The 16,106-nt window shown below is 40.9% G+C and overlaps 1 protein-coding gene across 8 annotated transcripts in view; it reads right to left on the reverse strand.

Annotated features, from left to right (window-relative positions):
* The window catches only part of IQGAP2 (IQ motif containing GTPase activating protein 2), a 128,212-nt gene that overhangs the window by 54,534 nt on the left and 57,572 nt on the right, over positions 1 to 16,106 (reverse strand). For all 8 annotated transcript variants that reach the window (XM_080373269.1, XM_080373270.1, XM_080373272.1 and 5 more), the window contains exons 3-6: positions 8,615 to 8,771; positions 7,290 to 7,367; positions 5,415 to 5,491; positions 319 to 386 (exon numbers count right to left, since the gene is read on the reverse strand). In XM_080373269.1, the coding sequence (XP_080229395.1) occupies positions 319 to 386; positions 5,415 to 5,491; positions 7,290 to 7,367; positions 8,615 to 8,771 (380 nt within the window). The remainder of the gene's footprint in view (positions 1 to 318; positions 387 to 5,414; positions 5,492 to 7,289; positions 7,368 to 8,614; positions 8,772 to 16,106) is intronic.

A 16,106-nucleotide genomic window follows, 5' to 3' on the forward strand; every position in this document is an offset into this window, starting at 1 on the left:
TAAGAATTTCATTATGAATTACCATACATACAAATACAGTGCAATTGTTTTGAAAGAGCTTGTAGCCAGGGCTTCTTAGCTGTTTTTCCTCCTCATTTTGAGTCAACCTAAGACACAACAAGTATTCCATGCCATTCACTCCCTCTGTTTTTCAGACCAACATTCATTTCAAATAACAGCCTCCCACCTATTTAATTAGAATGTGTTTAGAACAACCTTGCGGGAGGAGAAAGACCATAGAAGAAAATATGTACAATGTTAGCAGATTTACTGGGTGAAGAAACCATCTAACATATGATTAGATAAGCAGTTTGTTACCTGTGAAGTCTACTTTTCCCAGTAGGTCCTGGATCTGCGGTGCTAATCCTAGTTTGAACAGATATAAGCTGTAAAGAAGAAAATTAGAATTTAAAGTCCTGCATGTGGTTGAGGGACTCATTTTGTGTAGAACAGAAAAAAACTTTTAAGAAGCTTGTCCTTTAACCCCTGACTTCTATGGGCTGATATGGAATAAGTTAACCCTACAGTTTTCTTTATGCTGTATTTTTAAGTCTTGCAGAAAGAGAAGTCTTTTTTGATGTTTCAAAGGGTCTCTAAGAGAGAGGCACTGTCAGTGTATATCAGATCACAGGAGATGTGTAAATATGTAGAAAACCTTAGTGGAAGACAGTTAAAGCAATTCAAAAGCTAGTATTGGGCATGGGAAAGAGGGAATAATTAAGATGTGAATGCGCTTCAGTATGGCTTATAGCTTTGGATTTATGTAATACTTTGACATGCATGATTACATCCCTGTAATTAATGGCTGAAGAACACAAATCACTGACACCTTTCTTACTAAGTGTAGAGGAACTAGTACCTGTAAGACCACCCAAGCCCATCTCAAATACATTTGTGTCATTAGCTGTTTAGCTTTTAGAAAATTAATAAAGTTAAATTTAAGTGCTATCCAGGACCCAATATTTATGTTTCAATATAGCATACCTATAAAATACTTACATTCATTATTCCTAGAGCTCTGGGGTGCTATCTGAAAAAACAGGTGACTACATTCACATTTTCTCAATATCTTCCAAATACAACGCATATGTTTATCTACAAGAGACTGCTGTTTTATAATTTACCAGTGAAATTCCATAAACAAGTGAGTTTTGCAAGAAGGGATCAAAAAAGTAGATTTTAAACCCAAGCTTTACATAACACATTCCTCCAAAAGGACTACTTTGCACCTCTTTTAAATGACTTCACCTCAACTTCATACATTGCAAATGTGCATTGTGGCTTGGGGTTTTTGTTTCTAGAGTGGCACATTTTTCTTTTGTGTTTTGTTGCTGGGTTGTTTGGGGTTTTTTGCTGTTAGCAAATTACAAGATGAAATTTCAAAGCAAGTATTTGTAGCTGTGACATTTATTTCAAAGCACACAGAATCAGCACTTCATCTTCTATGCTACCATAGATAGTCCTCTGTCCTGTCATGACCTGGATGGATAGAACAACACATTTCATGTAGGTTGGATGCTCTTTTGACTGCTACGGACCCTCAAAATCATTGCCACTGCCATTCTCACCTTTCACAGCAGTCTTCAATGCATGTTAGCTATAGCAGAAAAAAACCTCACATGCCTACAGTAACAAACCAAGTTCCTCTGTTATCCTGATCTGCCTGCCAGTCTTCCCTTATGGGCTTTTAAAGAGATTTTGCTCTAAGTTTGAGATGGGGACACAATCCTGGCTGAAATGCTGTGTGTAATACAAACAGTTATGGAGACTAGCAGCACCACAGGGCTATGCTGGCTCTTTTTTTGTTCACCACAATAAAAAGACAAAGGAAGAAAAAGCGCCAAGAACATTAGGGACTCGCATTTTTGTTGTTCAGCACTTCCAGGAGGATATTGAGCCACGTACATTACTTCCTACGCCCCTTTGGACAAACTTATGAACCACCAGGTGGTGCTGAAAACGTGCTCTGAGCCTTGAAGGGAGCACAAAGACACTTAGGTGTAATTTCACTTGAAACAACTTGCTTAACGCTTTTATAGTTTAACTTAAACCTCAGGGAACCCACATAAAATCAAAATCAGGAGGTCCTGGGATTAAGAAAGCTGGATATGAGGCATCAGGAGCAGGGGAGAATCAAAGGGGAAGAGGCAGTTTGCAGGTGAAGTTCCCTTTGTCTATGGGGAGCTACGATTCAGATCAGACAGAGCTTCCTGGGTCTCATTTTGTGCTTACTTCATTTATAACATTCCATACAAAACAGATGTGTAAATAGTGCTTTTTTTCCTTTTTTTAAAAAATGTGATTGTTACGCTACTGCTTCCTAGGAGAACAATGTTTTTGAAGCTGTCCATCTTCAGAGGGATAGTTTGTCCAGGATATAGCAGTGATCTGCTTGCAAAGTTTAACTGAATTTTTCGGGGGGTGGGAGGGTGGGCATAGTCTCATAAGCACTGCTATTTATGAACAAGAATCACTGTTACCATCTCCATTTAAATGAAGAAGTTCTTACCCTCATTTTGTCCAGGAACAAATCTGTTTTCACAAGAAAAATAGTGCAAGAAACAAGAACTATGCCTTTGTATTTTTCAAGCTGGGCTTTAAGTATTGATGTTTCAACAAGAGAAAAGCAAGTGGGCAATAATATTCAACAGGAATATAGAAATTGTTTGCCGAGTTGCTCCTTCCTGGCCAGAGCAGTACTGTGTTCGACAGTACAAGTTGTTCCACACATTGTTAAGTGCAAATACTTTTCAGACTTGCACCAGGAGAGATCTTAAAAATATGTTTAAACCGTCTTGCTTAGAGTCATCATCTATCTTCAGACCCTCTAGCAGCTCAAAGATCAGCAAAACCCCAAATAACCACAGAGTTTCCCTATGAAATGTTATGTTTCAGGTGTAAAATAGACCCTTTGGATAGATCAAGCTTTTTGCTCCTATTACCTACAGCTAAGGCTATTTCATTCTTCTTAAAGAGGCAATTAAAAATAATCTTATCAATTTCAAGCACTTAAACTATGTACACTGATTGTGCAAAAATGAATTAACATAGGGAAAAAATATCTAACTACAGATGACTTCAGAAGTTCCAACAACGTGAAAATATCCTTTCTGCATTAAATTTACCAGTTTTGTTGGAAAGCTCAAGAATCATGTTGCTTTGCAGCAATGACTTAGTAACAGCTAAGAAAGAACAGGAAGTAGGTCAGACCCTCACCTCTGAGAAAGTGCTCAATTTTCCCAAGTTTAAGCCTTTGAAATTTGAGCATGTGCTCCAAGATGCACTAGAATTCAGCATTTAAACGCAGTGGTGATTCTTTCTATAGCTGTCATGTACATATGCTACAGCTGCAAAGGTGAAAAGCCTGCTTGCAATTGCTCTTTCTAGATGTTCTCAGGGTCCGGCACCACCAGCAACAGGGATATGGACTTTTCCAGGGTTGGTGAACCCAGTACGAGGATGCTTTGACAAATCCAGAGGGTAGAGCAGTTGGGGTACATGGCATGGAGCCAAGGGGACAGACACCAGTTACAACAGCAGCAGAAGGGGAACAGAACTGGACTCCTGCACTCAGCATTCCTCTGATACCAGCCTGACTGGAAACACTGCTGGCCAGGCAATTGCCTGTCCTTCATTCTGTGGTTTCACAGACTGCTTTCAGCATAGGCTGTGTGCCATCCAATACCGACACTGGAGTTTGATTTGAAAGACTCCAGTGGAGGACTTCGAACATGCCTCTTAGGAAAAAGCATGGAAATCAGTGAAGCTCAGCAGCAGTTTCTTTGAGTCTTCCACCCTGCACGGGACACAGGCACAAGGCCCTAAACTTTTGTGGGAAAGCATCATAAGTGAAAGCATTGCAAGTCTATTCCCCTTCAGTGTGGCATGACACATTTGATATGAAGTCCATTTCTAAAATAATAGCTTGTAAGTACAGAGCTAGAACTTTTTCTTGTTACACAGCAAGAAAGAGTAATTTAGTTAAGACAAACTTGGAAGTGAAGTCTAAGGAACAGAGACTAATACTGATACTAGCATAAATCCTGGGGCACATCAAGATGGAGAAATGAAAACTTCTACCAAAGGTCAACCCATTGCAAAATTCAGTTCTAGATGAAGAGAGTTACTGCCATTGCAATGATCTGGCAGATCTTAAGAAGGTATCTGACTGACAGGCTTATTATTCATGTAGCATTCAAAACCACAGCTGATAAAGTCCTCCTCCATATTTGTGGAAGGAAATACTGGAAAAGTGTTCTTCCACCCCCTGCTGAACATCTGAGCCAGCCTATAACATGGCTGAAGGTGCAGACAGCCCACCACGTCAGCCTGAGCTGGTTGACAACACAGTCACACTCATCCACTTCAGGAAGACACTTGTGGACAGAAGAGACTGCACTACCAAATTTTAGGTAAAAGCTACCCACAAAGAGCCCTGATGACACTGCCCAGTTAATATTACACCAGACATCATAATTTCAAGTGGCAACACTTGCTGAAGATGACCAAAAAATACCAGGGCTTGTCAACTCCCAACACCCAACATTTGAAAGAAACAATGAACTTCGGTGGCATGCCTTATTTATTGGCTGTGAGTGCACATAGAGGGCGAGACTGGACACATTTCAAGGATTAGATCTTAAAAAATTTAAATTACAGCACATATTGAATAGTTTGACCTGTAGCCCTGCAGCAGCTGATGTGCCTTTCAACACCATTAGGAACGTAGAAGAGAGTTTGGGGTGTAAGTTAATTACGTTCTCTGCAAGCCTAGTTACAATAAAGTAATGAAGGGAAAAGGTCTTCACATGCAGAAAACAAGCTAGGAGAGAGGCGAGAGGGATGCACTGTCTGCCAGCACCACTGCCCCTCGTGCAAGGGACACCACAAGGCAGTTGTCTGTTACTTTTTGTGTTAAACTTCAAGAAAATCCTTATGGCAGAACACACACACAAAAGTAATCAAACCCTACTTTCAATGGTGTGGCCAAAGCCGGCCTGCCTTTACATTCATGTTAATACAGCAATTATTTGCTCCTCTTTTTGGGCAGAAAGAGGTCAGTTCATTATCATTTTCACTCTGATGAGCATGTTTGCCTCATGGTTATACTAATATTTTGCTAAGGTTTTGTTCATTTATTTGGTTTCTGTTGCAGTATGTGTTTTGAAATGCACTTTGTGAGGGGGTGTACTCATTGGGCTGCCTGCACCAAATTCAATGGTCCTTCATTTCTGTTTCGAAAATAATTTGTCCAATAGTCCTGACTAGATTGGGCTTTTGTCATTACTTTTTTTGAAAGCAATGAACTTGTAAATTCTGACAGATTTTCATATACTGGTTACCCTAAAGCCATGTCAAGACTTACAGTCCTATAATTGGTAGTTACTTTAACTTTTACTCTCATCACCGGTTACCTTAGAGCATGAATGCAATATATCATCCTAGGGATGTTTTTCCTGTCATAGACATCTGTAGTCTCTGGATAAAAGATCTAAAAACAAAAGAGCACACAGTTAAAGAAGACTACACATTACTGAGCAGAAAAGTAGCCAAAATTAGGTCTTCATGGACTTATATCTTAAACTTACAGAATTTCAGCTGTTACTTCTATACAGTTATGAATCAGGTCTCTTCTGAGGTTATTTTAACTTTATCATTAGTTATCATAAGGAAGAATTTAATAAAGCGTAAAAGCTACTTAATAAGAGGGAAAATAAGGAAGATAAGCAGACAGCCTTTCAGCAAGTTTTTTAGAAAAGGTCCTTTGGCACAAGCTCAGCCAGCAGGGCTTGTCCTCCTACAGACACCTGAAACCTGGGATGCAGTTACAATTTGCAGCGTCTCATTGCAAACTAAACCTATCAAGTATGGTTTAAAAATGCAAAATTCTAATTGCCAGGACTGCTTACTTTGTGAATACATCATTTACTGAGAAGGATATTCAGAAAGAGGACTATTAAGCAGTTGAGCCAAAAAGACACATCATAAGTTCCAGTTCTGGTTCTGCCACTAATTTGTTGCTGGCCTTTGTCCAAGTCACTAAACACTGTTTCTCCACAAAAAGAAAAGACTTAGCTAACCATGTGAGTTGGCAGCGTGCTTCCAGCCAAGGCCAGGCACCCAGGCTGCGCTGTCCCATGGTTAATAGGACCAGATGGAGTAAGTTAGGAGCACAGTGCCCCTCTTCATCATTTGCTCACAACAGCTTTGGGAGGGAGACTCAGGAAAGCTTTTGGCCATGACCATCCTCTGCAACTGAAGTGAAGCCTTTCAGAGGAGGGATGGCAGGGTGGAAATCAGCCAGCTGAGCAGAAGACTCTAGTGAGAGGAAAAAAACCCTGACCTCAGAAAGGCAAGACTGTCTCCATCTCTATGGCATTTCCGATAGCAGTCATGGGTGCCCTGTTCTGCTTATGGTGGGCACCTGCAGCACGTCTGCCAGCAGTGACGAGCTACTAGTCCCTGCAGCCCTTCAGACAGCCGTCTGAGCATCCCCACAGTGCCTGACCCACAGCGCACTAGGCAGCACCCAAGGGCAGTGGCTGGGCAGCCTGGGCAGGGGACCGCTCTCCCCAGGCTGCGTGCAGGTGCCCAAGTGTCCAAAGAAGCAGAGTAGGTGTTTCCACACAGCCCCTTTTAAAAGGATTTTCATCCAGAAAAAGACTCACTGATGCCCAGAAACAGCAGCAGAGCAGGGGAGATGGCAAGTGAAGACCTACAAGCAGGAAGATAAATAGGTGAGAGGTGACCCAAGAAAGCAGCCGGCAGAAGAGGAGCAACAGCACAGCCACGCAGGTGTACTTGAGCGTGCAAGGACAGTCTGGAAACAGGATAGAGGCAGACAAACTGGGACTTTTTATATTAAATTAAGTATATTAAGAGGAAGAGGCAGCAAGAGACACAATGAGAAGCAGTAACCTGAAGGAAGCAAATATTTAAGTTTTCTGTTTTATATCATATACCTTCCAGGCCCCAGAGATTGTACTAGCAATAAGATATAGCTAAAACACTGCTAGCGCCTCCGTTTGCCTTCCCACCGGAGAAGCACCCTGTACATTTCCACCCACAGCACTCATCCACAGCAGCCTCAGCCCATGCACACCAGCAGTGGCACATAACTGATGCTCCCACTGCTTTCATTCGGCATTACCTTCTCTTCAGATTTGTTTCCTGAATTATCCCTTCCCCACAGACTTACTGTAAGCAACTGTTTATGCTCAAGCAGGTAAAGGGGATCCCAGTAAGGCGGCGCCTTAAGCCAGTTTCTTTGCTAACATTTAAAGGCTTACCTTAGGCAGACCAATGGACTCCATTGCTCTTAACCACTGTACAGTGTTGTCAGTGTGCCGAAAATGAAGGCCAGATCTCTATCAGAAACATAGAAGGAAAAGGTGATAAAAACCACACAAATTCCTGAATTATTGATCTTGTTGCCTCCCAATTTTATACCCTGCAGTTTAGTTCAGGGAATTTTCCCTTGTTTGAACCTCAAGACCAAAGCATCACAGCTGCAATCCTGCTAATGAAGCATCCTAACACATCAACAGCCCCAACGCTGTCCAGCTCATTCTTTTATTTAAAACAAGCCAGATTTGTACCCATTTAGGTGGACTGTGACTGAAGTGGCCATTTGCACAACCCTTCAGTAGTTTTGGGGAGTAAAGGCTGGCTGTCAAATATCAGGAACCACTACCTCCAAAATGCAGAAGCAGTAACACTGCTCAGGACTGCTGTGAAGGAGAACAGACAAGGAGCTCTTAGTCTTTAGATCTACCCAAATACCTGACTCTCCCTACAGCCTGTGCAAGCAACAGTTAAAAGAGCATTAAGTAGGAAAAGATTTTAATTTTTTTCTTAAATTTTAAAAGAGGCAGGGTAAAGGGGAAAAAGAAGCCCGAGTTCAAGTTTTGGAGATTTTCAAAAGAAACATTTAAATGTAACCAGGATTTTCAATCATGGTTCTGTTAACTGTATGGTACCTAGAACAGCTGAATTTCTCAACTCTCAAACAACAGCCAGTGATTATACCTTAAAAAATGTCTCTTTAAACTTTTTTCTGTCCCCTCTACATTTTGGGATAGTGCATGCCATAGTGGGACTACTGCATATGCATATATCCATTTCTGTATTATTGAGGCTCTTTGAGTTAACCAACAGGTCCACAGGTAGCAAGTTAAGCTTTGTTACCATTAGCTTGGTTTTTGCTTCTCAGTTTTAAATTTGGTAAAATAAACACACAGATCAAATGAAGTGAGTGTTCTCCCATTCAAGATTCAGAAAATTTGGAATAGTTATCAAGTTTATTTACTGAATTGCTTTTGGCTTCTATTAGTAATGAGAAATAATGGTATAAATGGTAAAGCTTGTGTTCACCCTGGAGTGTGAAGTGGAATTTGTTCAGCTTTAAACACATTAAGTGACACTAACATTGTTCTTCTAAGAGTGAAACATTTCTAACTTTTTGGGCTGGTTTCGTAGTGCTGTATGTCATCCATCTAGTACCAAGAGTCTTATGAAAGAGATGCTGAACATTAACCAGTCATGCATGGGTATCTTCTTTAAGATTAGGAAGACAGACATGACATTGCCAGTGAGAGAATGAAACACTTTTTACCTTATAGCGTGCCTGCTCCACATCATAGATCTTTTTGTCTGACACTACATTAGGGGCAAAGAATTTCGCAAGTTTGGCAAGGTAAACACCATTTCTTAAGCCTTCCTCCAGCTCCGTAGTTGGGGGCAGCTCTTCTTCCAAGCAGATTTCCATCCATCTACAGAGACATCATTTGAGAAACACTGTTATTTTTTATTTTAGTATAAGTGACACCTTTCACCCATAGCCATTGTACTTTTAACATCACTGCCACAACATAAAAGAAAAGGGTGTGGGCCAAGGAGAAAAATACCTTTGTCACATGGCAGGTCAAAATGACTACAGAACCATATCTGCACTGTGTGATCAATAACCCATAAGTAACCAAACAACATGCTTTGAAGTATACATACCCTAAGGGTCTAACTTAGATCTTTTGAACAGCATTAGGTTTTTAAATAAACAGTAATTTATGTTGAAATCAGAAGAAAACATGAAGTTTTGGTGATGTTTGCATTTAAAAACCTCTGTGATAGCTATGCCAGGGCTGAATCTCAAGAGCACCAAGGCCAGCAATGTGCTGGGCAAGGCTGGTTCCTGCAGCTGGCATGCTCTGCAACCCAAGCTCACAGCAATACTCATCTCAGTACAGAGCACTCCTGCGGCAAATCTGTATCCCACAACACACAGCAGCTCTTCCCATTCACCCATGGGAATGGTGCTGGTGCAAGGGATGAAGCTTTTTCTTGAAACAGCCCAGTGGTACTTCATGCACTTGAGGTCTGCCTGGCAGAGAGCTGGCTGAAAGGTCCCTACTGCCCATTAGGTGGTATTGGCTTCTCAAACTACTAAATCCTTCAAGATTGTAAAAGTAGTTGGTTTTGAGACTCCAGATGTGATAGATACAGTACTAGATAGAAAACAGTATAATTAGTAACACATAAGCAGTTCAGAAGGCCAGTAACCGACATTAAACTGAGGTACCCAGTATGTTTATATTGAGCAGCCAAGAAAAACTGCTACCGAAGCACTCCTAAAAAAAGTTTAGCATCCTACTCACTGGACCAGAAGTTCCTTATGCTGGTGGTCTAAGAGTTTTGGCCCTGAAATATTCTTTTTTTTAACAGCTAAATCACAAGGGCTATAAATCTGGTTGGTTCTTTCCCAATAACTTTTTTTTTTTTTGGCTAAGTAATCTCTGCTGTTGCTAAAAGAACATTAATACCAGTACAGATGGACAAGAACAAAGCTGAAGACATTGTCTTTACTTACTGTTGCTAAGGTAGCGTTGCTGTATGCTGCATGAAACAGCATTACAAATCTAACATCACCTCCAAAAAGGTGACTTCAGAAACCAGAAAGCTGGGATCCAAGTTGAAAATGAGCAGTTTTTCCCCACACCATGGAGAAGAAAAAAGCTCACTACATAATTTTGTTCCACATTAATACTCAAGACAAATTATCTACTCCATTACACTTTTGTTAGAGGACATATGAAAGTTGTTTCACTGAAGCACAGACTACCCAAGCAGGTCTTCAGGAAACAACCAGCTTGTTGGTGTTTCTGGAACAATCTCACACAAAACTGCATGGGGCAAGAGTCATTAGGAGAACTGTAGTTTGCAGTATAAAAACTTCCTCATTGAGGAGAATCATATGACAAGTTCCCTATCTCCACCATGCATTGCATGTTTCTGTGTTATGGGTCCACGCCAAGGCTCTCAAAAATCATCCTTATTAATGATATTTTACATATTAAATAGATACACACTAGGGTAAAATGCCACAACTTTTGTCTTCTGCAAAACAGAGGACAAGGAAGAATAAACAAAAAATGTGTACTCCCAGAAAATGTGGGTTTCACCTGGGCCAGTTAGCTCTTTATAGAGAATTTATTTCCTAGAAAGCGTTTGCTAGAAAAACTTGTACAGGCAGCAAGGGGAGCTTGCTGAGCCACAGGAGGTATTTGCCATGAGCTAAAGATGACCCTGTTGTCCAATAAACCATCTCCAGTGAGATGAACTGCATGCCCCCAGAGCAGTGTTTGGTACCTTGGACCAGATCCTTTCCCTTCTAATCCCCAGTTTTCTTATGAAAATGTTTTTCTGACATCTTCAGTCCAGGCCACCAAAAAAAGTTCTTATTGGAACTGTCTTTGAAGATACACACACCCCCTCCAAAATTGCTTTCCTCCCTTCTGGTACAAAAAAGCTACTTACACACAACTTTCCCCTGGCCCAAAATCAGCGGGTGCATGATGTCTCCCTAAAAAGCCAACCAAACCTTGTTGTTTGCCCTTCCATCACATTTTCCTTCACCATACAACTGAGCTTCACCAGCAGGAACAGCTCAACGTGTCAAGCACTGACCCAAGCACTATGTTTAACAGCCATATAGTTAAATGTCCATTAGCAAAGCATCACATAGTGCTAAGGAGAAAGGGCTAACAACAACCTGGGCATGACACTAGGAGAGAGCAGCCTTCAGAGCAGGTCTAGGTTATCATTTATAAACCTTGAAATTCCTGTTCTTGTGACAAAAAGAGGTTGCTGTTCATAACCTGCTGGTGGTGTGGGGAAGCAGAGGAAAGGATGCATTTGGGTGGGTTGTGTCTGCTTTTATAAAAGGGTCCATACAAAATTGAGTCTTTTCCTAAGCTTTAAATGAGATGCTCATCCAAAATGAAATCTACTCCTCAACTTTTTAAGCTTCTGTTATTCAACACCAGCAAAACTGTTTTGGATTTGTTTCCACTGTGGTGATAAGCCTTTAAGATTAATCTGGAACCATCCTGTTCTGGACAGGGAGACTACCCTGTCTCGTGGGTAAATGCAAGACACTGAGAAGCAAACAGGAAACAGAACGAGGAAGCAAATAAAATGAAAAATAGAATACAGTTGTCAATCCAACAAATCCAGATAAACATACAAGCAAAAATGTTCCCTTTTTAGAAGTTGAATGTTGGTAACTCAGTGGAAAAAAGTAGAGAGAAGTAAAAGAAGCAGACTTGAAAAATGCAGTTTCTTTCCATTTATGGCTGAAAATCCATACGTGATATCTATTCTAGAAAACCTCACAGGTCTGAAGTAGGGCAGCTGTAACTTACAGTTTTTGGGAATCAGTCTCCAAGACAGAACACAGCTGCAGCTGTATTACATATAATACAGGTTTTACCGATGTCTGGAAGTTGCGGAACTTAGCTACAAGATTACTATGAAAGAATTTACTCCATTTTTTATGTGATTCAACATGTACAAACATGAGGATTTGCATGAAATCCTGCAAATATATAAACAACCTTGTATGTTTTAGTTATGCAGACAGCTGCCCAACTCTTATTTTCTGTTCTGGCATTTATTGAGACATCTGTAGCACTTTTCTCCCCAATGTCTGCAATTATACTAATTTTGTTCCCTTTACAATGATGCAGTTAAAAGGCAATTGTGGTTTTAAACAGAAAGAAGCATTGCTTTAAAGTTGTAAGGTTCTGCTTTTTGAGATACTGTTTGGCAAGTTTATGGAAGTTATTATACGACATGGTGTTGACAAAAGGAATAGACAGGACTAAAACAACAGAAATCCTTCTGCTTAAGTGAAACACACAATATTTACCTGACAATCCTTTTGCTGCCCTTGGAGCAATTTATTTTTCTTTGTGGCTAGAAAAGCAGCACTGTTTGGCTCACCCACTGTTCCCTGAACATACAGTGCTGCAGCATCAGCATCAGATTTAAGTCTGTTGCAGAAACTGTTCACCACAAAAACTAGTTCATACCATGGCTATACAAGAGGAAGGGCCTCAAACTCAGCGTTAGATGGTATGTTGTTCTTCAGTACGAAGCTTGAATAAGACTATTATAGCCATCAAATGCCTGTGCATTTCTGCCATTTCTTTTTCTACAGTGCAATCCATTAACTAAATACTGTATTTTTAACAACCTTAACTTACTGACAGATATACGCCATGACAAACTGCCAGTGGTGAATATGATGGTCAATTTGGTCCCTCATTAGAACAATAGAATGGTTTAGGTTGGAAAAGACCTTTAAGATCATCGTCCAACCATTAACACAGAACTGCCAAGTCCACCACTAAACCATGTCCCTAAGCACCACATCTACGTGTCTTTTACGTACCTCCAGAGATGGCAACTCAAACACTTCCTTGGGCAGCCTGTTCCAATGCTTGACAACACTTTTGGTGAAGAAAGTTTTCTTAATATCTAATCTAAATATGCCCTTGTGCAACTTGCTGCCATATCCTTTTGTCCTGTCACTTATTACTTGAGAGAAGAGGCTAACCCAAACCCCACTCCATGATGGGGGCAAAAGGCAATCACAGGAAGCAGACCAAAACATGCAACATCCCTGAAGTCCTGGGCAGCACCATCAAATATTAGCTGTCATTAGAATAGCCCTGTAGAACTACCCATGCCAGTTTTAGTCTCATCATTTGTGTTCAAACATGCATAAAATGTTTTTCTGAAGAGAGGTATTTGCGATCATACACCAGTATGCCTAATCATAGCCTGATTTTATTTTCATAATGCTGCAGTACCTGCCAGCACAGAAACAAAGGATTTGCCTTTTTAGACAAAAACCCAAAGACATACCTGATCAATGGAAATATATTTCCAAAACTTTAAGTCTAATACATACTACTGGAAAGCCTGCCAGGAGCGAGTATTGAGGTAAGTTTCCCTTCGCTTCGCTCAATTCTGTTTTGATTCTTGGCAGTCTGAGGCAGAGCAGTTCAGCAGTGAACTTCTGGCAAGATAATAATGATGATTTCTGTGCCAGACCCATGAGCAGTAAACAGCATGCTGCTCACCAAGAGATTCCAGTTTCCACATTTGACCACGCAAAACAGCAGCAGTATAATGAGCTCAGGCATGTACTTTAAAAGCAAAAGAAACCCCCGATTCTCATTCAAGCCAAGGTCAAGGAAACTGGAAGCACCAGTACAGCTTTATGAATGTAACCTGTTATAAAGTTGTCTTTGACAGTCTGTGTGGTCAGCAAAGCACACATGGTTGGCTAGGGGACTGGAAATGCTGGAGCCAGGGTTCAGCAGGGAGAAGAATACATTGCATAACCCACCCAAAGCCCACATTTGGCACACAGTGAATATTGCAGCAAGATTTATGCTTGTGCTGCCCTGCATTTTTGGATTATTCTGCAAGATGTGGATCCAATGGCACTAGGTTTTCACCTCCTAAGAAGCAGACCTTTGGAGAAGCAAAGCCAGGACTCAAGTACCAAAGCTCAGAACACTTGTGAAAAAGGTCTAGTGAAGACAAGGTAAAGAACAGTTACCACCCATTTACTGCCTCCCTGGTTCACAACGACACCCTTTCAGTTTGGTTCACCACAAGTGAAACTGAGTGTTGACCTAGAGATTATAACACAGCCATCTCATTCCAAACAGAGTGAAAAAAATCTTGTTGCTAGAAAACAAGAGTAGCAACGATCTGACTGAAAGCCAAATGTTAGATTCTGGCTTTAAATGTCTGTGAAATGGTGGGATTATTTTTGTATCAAAAAATGTTTTGGGAAGATATTTAGAAATATAAATTAGTCTGAAGCATGAGAACTCACCATTTACAGTTCTGCTTTATTATGTCTTTGGTTTCTGAATCTAAAGATATTAAGACACCTCAGCTCTTAATTCTTTTGATGCAAAAAAATTTGTGTTTCACCACCACCAGTCCATAAATATGCTTTAAAAAGGAAGCTGAGAGCAGCAGAAGCAATCTAGGTGTGTTGCTTGGCTGAGCAAGTGGTGGTAGTGGCATTGATTTGTTTATAAGGAAAGACTATGTAACTTTGGAATTTGTTCTCATTAGGCTGCAAGTTTTAGCATGCTACATCTCCTACACCAGAAACCTTAGAAAAAGGTTGATTCACCTAGAAACATCAACAAGCTATTTCTAGAGCAAATGCATGCAAAACTTCCAACCATTCCATGAAAACAGATAGACAATTTAAATACCATCACAGCAAAAAATATGAATTGTATAAAAAAATCCTGCACAGGTTTGGAGGCTCCACTTAGAGGCTGTGGAAAGCAGTGACAGGCAGCTGAAAGGACTAATTTCTTCAGACCTTTTTTTCCCCCCTCACATTCTGGTGTATTCACCCCAAATCTTCCTTACAATTGGGAGTCTTGACTCCAGTCAGAGCTACAGCCCTCTGCTGTCAACTTACCTCTGGAGCCAGACACCCTGGAAACACCGTCTTCTAAACCTGAGACTCTAGGTTTGTACTGCAGTGACAGTCTCTACTGAATCTCAAGTTTTACCCATCCTAAAAACCTGCTTTGAAAGTCAACATTTTGTGGCTGTGGGTCTCCAAAGCAGTGCACAGAAGGGATGTGTGATGTAGGTCATTCCAGTCACCACTTCTCTTACGTTGCATGCAAGAAGTAACACGAAGATGGTGTCACATAGGATACTCTGAATCACTCTGCCATGCAAGATCTCAGAACTTCAGCACGTAAAATCAGTGTCAAATCCTTTAGCAACAGGTTTTGGATTAACCTGTAGTGCTCTGATTTTTAACCCTTGTATCAGTCAGTTAAAATTCAAAGTTGTGTACCTGTAGGTCTCCAGCTAGTGTTAGATTTAGCAGCATCTCAACTTTTTACGATTATGATTTCACCAGGGAGGACACTGACTTTCAATAAAAGCTACAGTGAAAACTATCAAAAACTTTCATGTATGGATTCTTTGTGCATAAGTATTAAAATAATATGGATCTTACTGTGCATTACTGCATTTTGTTGAATTTTGTTGAATTGTGCGCACCTGCATGAAGTTTGTTGCAACAGTTATTTCCCTAATCAAAGCCCTTCTAATATACATCATATTCAATTTAAATGAGTAGGAGCAAGCAGCAGTGACAACCCGCCTGCTCCTTAGAGCGCACTAAACCAGCAATAAATCATTTCAGCAACATTTTTCCACACCAGATTCCTGCTGCCATGGCAACAGTGCCATATTTACAAAATAACCTTAAAGGTGTTAAAAAATTCTAGTTCACAAGATGGCAGCACAGATACTATTTGTTGTTTTAATCTGTTTTATTCCAGTCATCCCTTATGTGGGTTAATCAGTGATTAAATCCCACAAGGTGCTGCTCAGAAAATCCACCCTGGAGCTGCAGCATGGCCTCACAGGCAGCTGGACATCCAGCAGCAGCCAGGTCCTGGTTACTCAGCACTTCTACGGTGGGAGATAAGACTCTCCAGCAACACCCCAACAAGTGACAGCAGCACAGGTGCCTGTGTTTTGTGACAGCCCCCAGCCTTTGCAATTGGAAAAGCTTTGGGGTTTGTTCTTCCTGACTTCCCTGTTTGCAGAGCCATTAAGATTTAGCACCGGGTATCAACCATGAACTTGACAACTGGTCCTGCCAGATAACATGCTGAAAGGGGGGCAACGCTGACAAAGCCCAAGCTGATAGTCACAGGGATGCCTCATCTTACCTGCCTCCAGGCTGCCAGGGGCTGGGA

Source organism: Falco punctatus, assembly GCF_963210335.1.
Source record: "Falco punctatus genome assembly, chromosome: Z".
In the NCBI taxonomy this organism is placed as follows: domain Eukaryota; kingdom Metazoa; phylum Chordata; class Aves; order Falconiformes; family Falconidae; genus Falco; species Falco punctatus.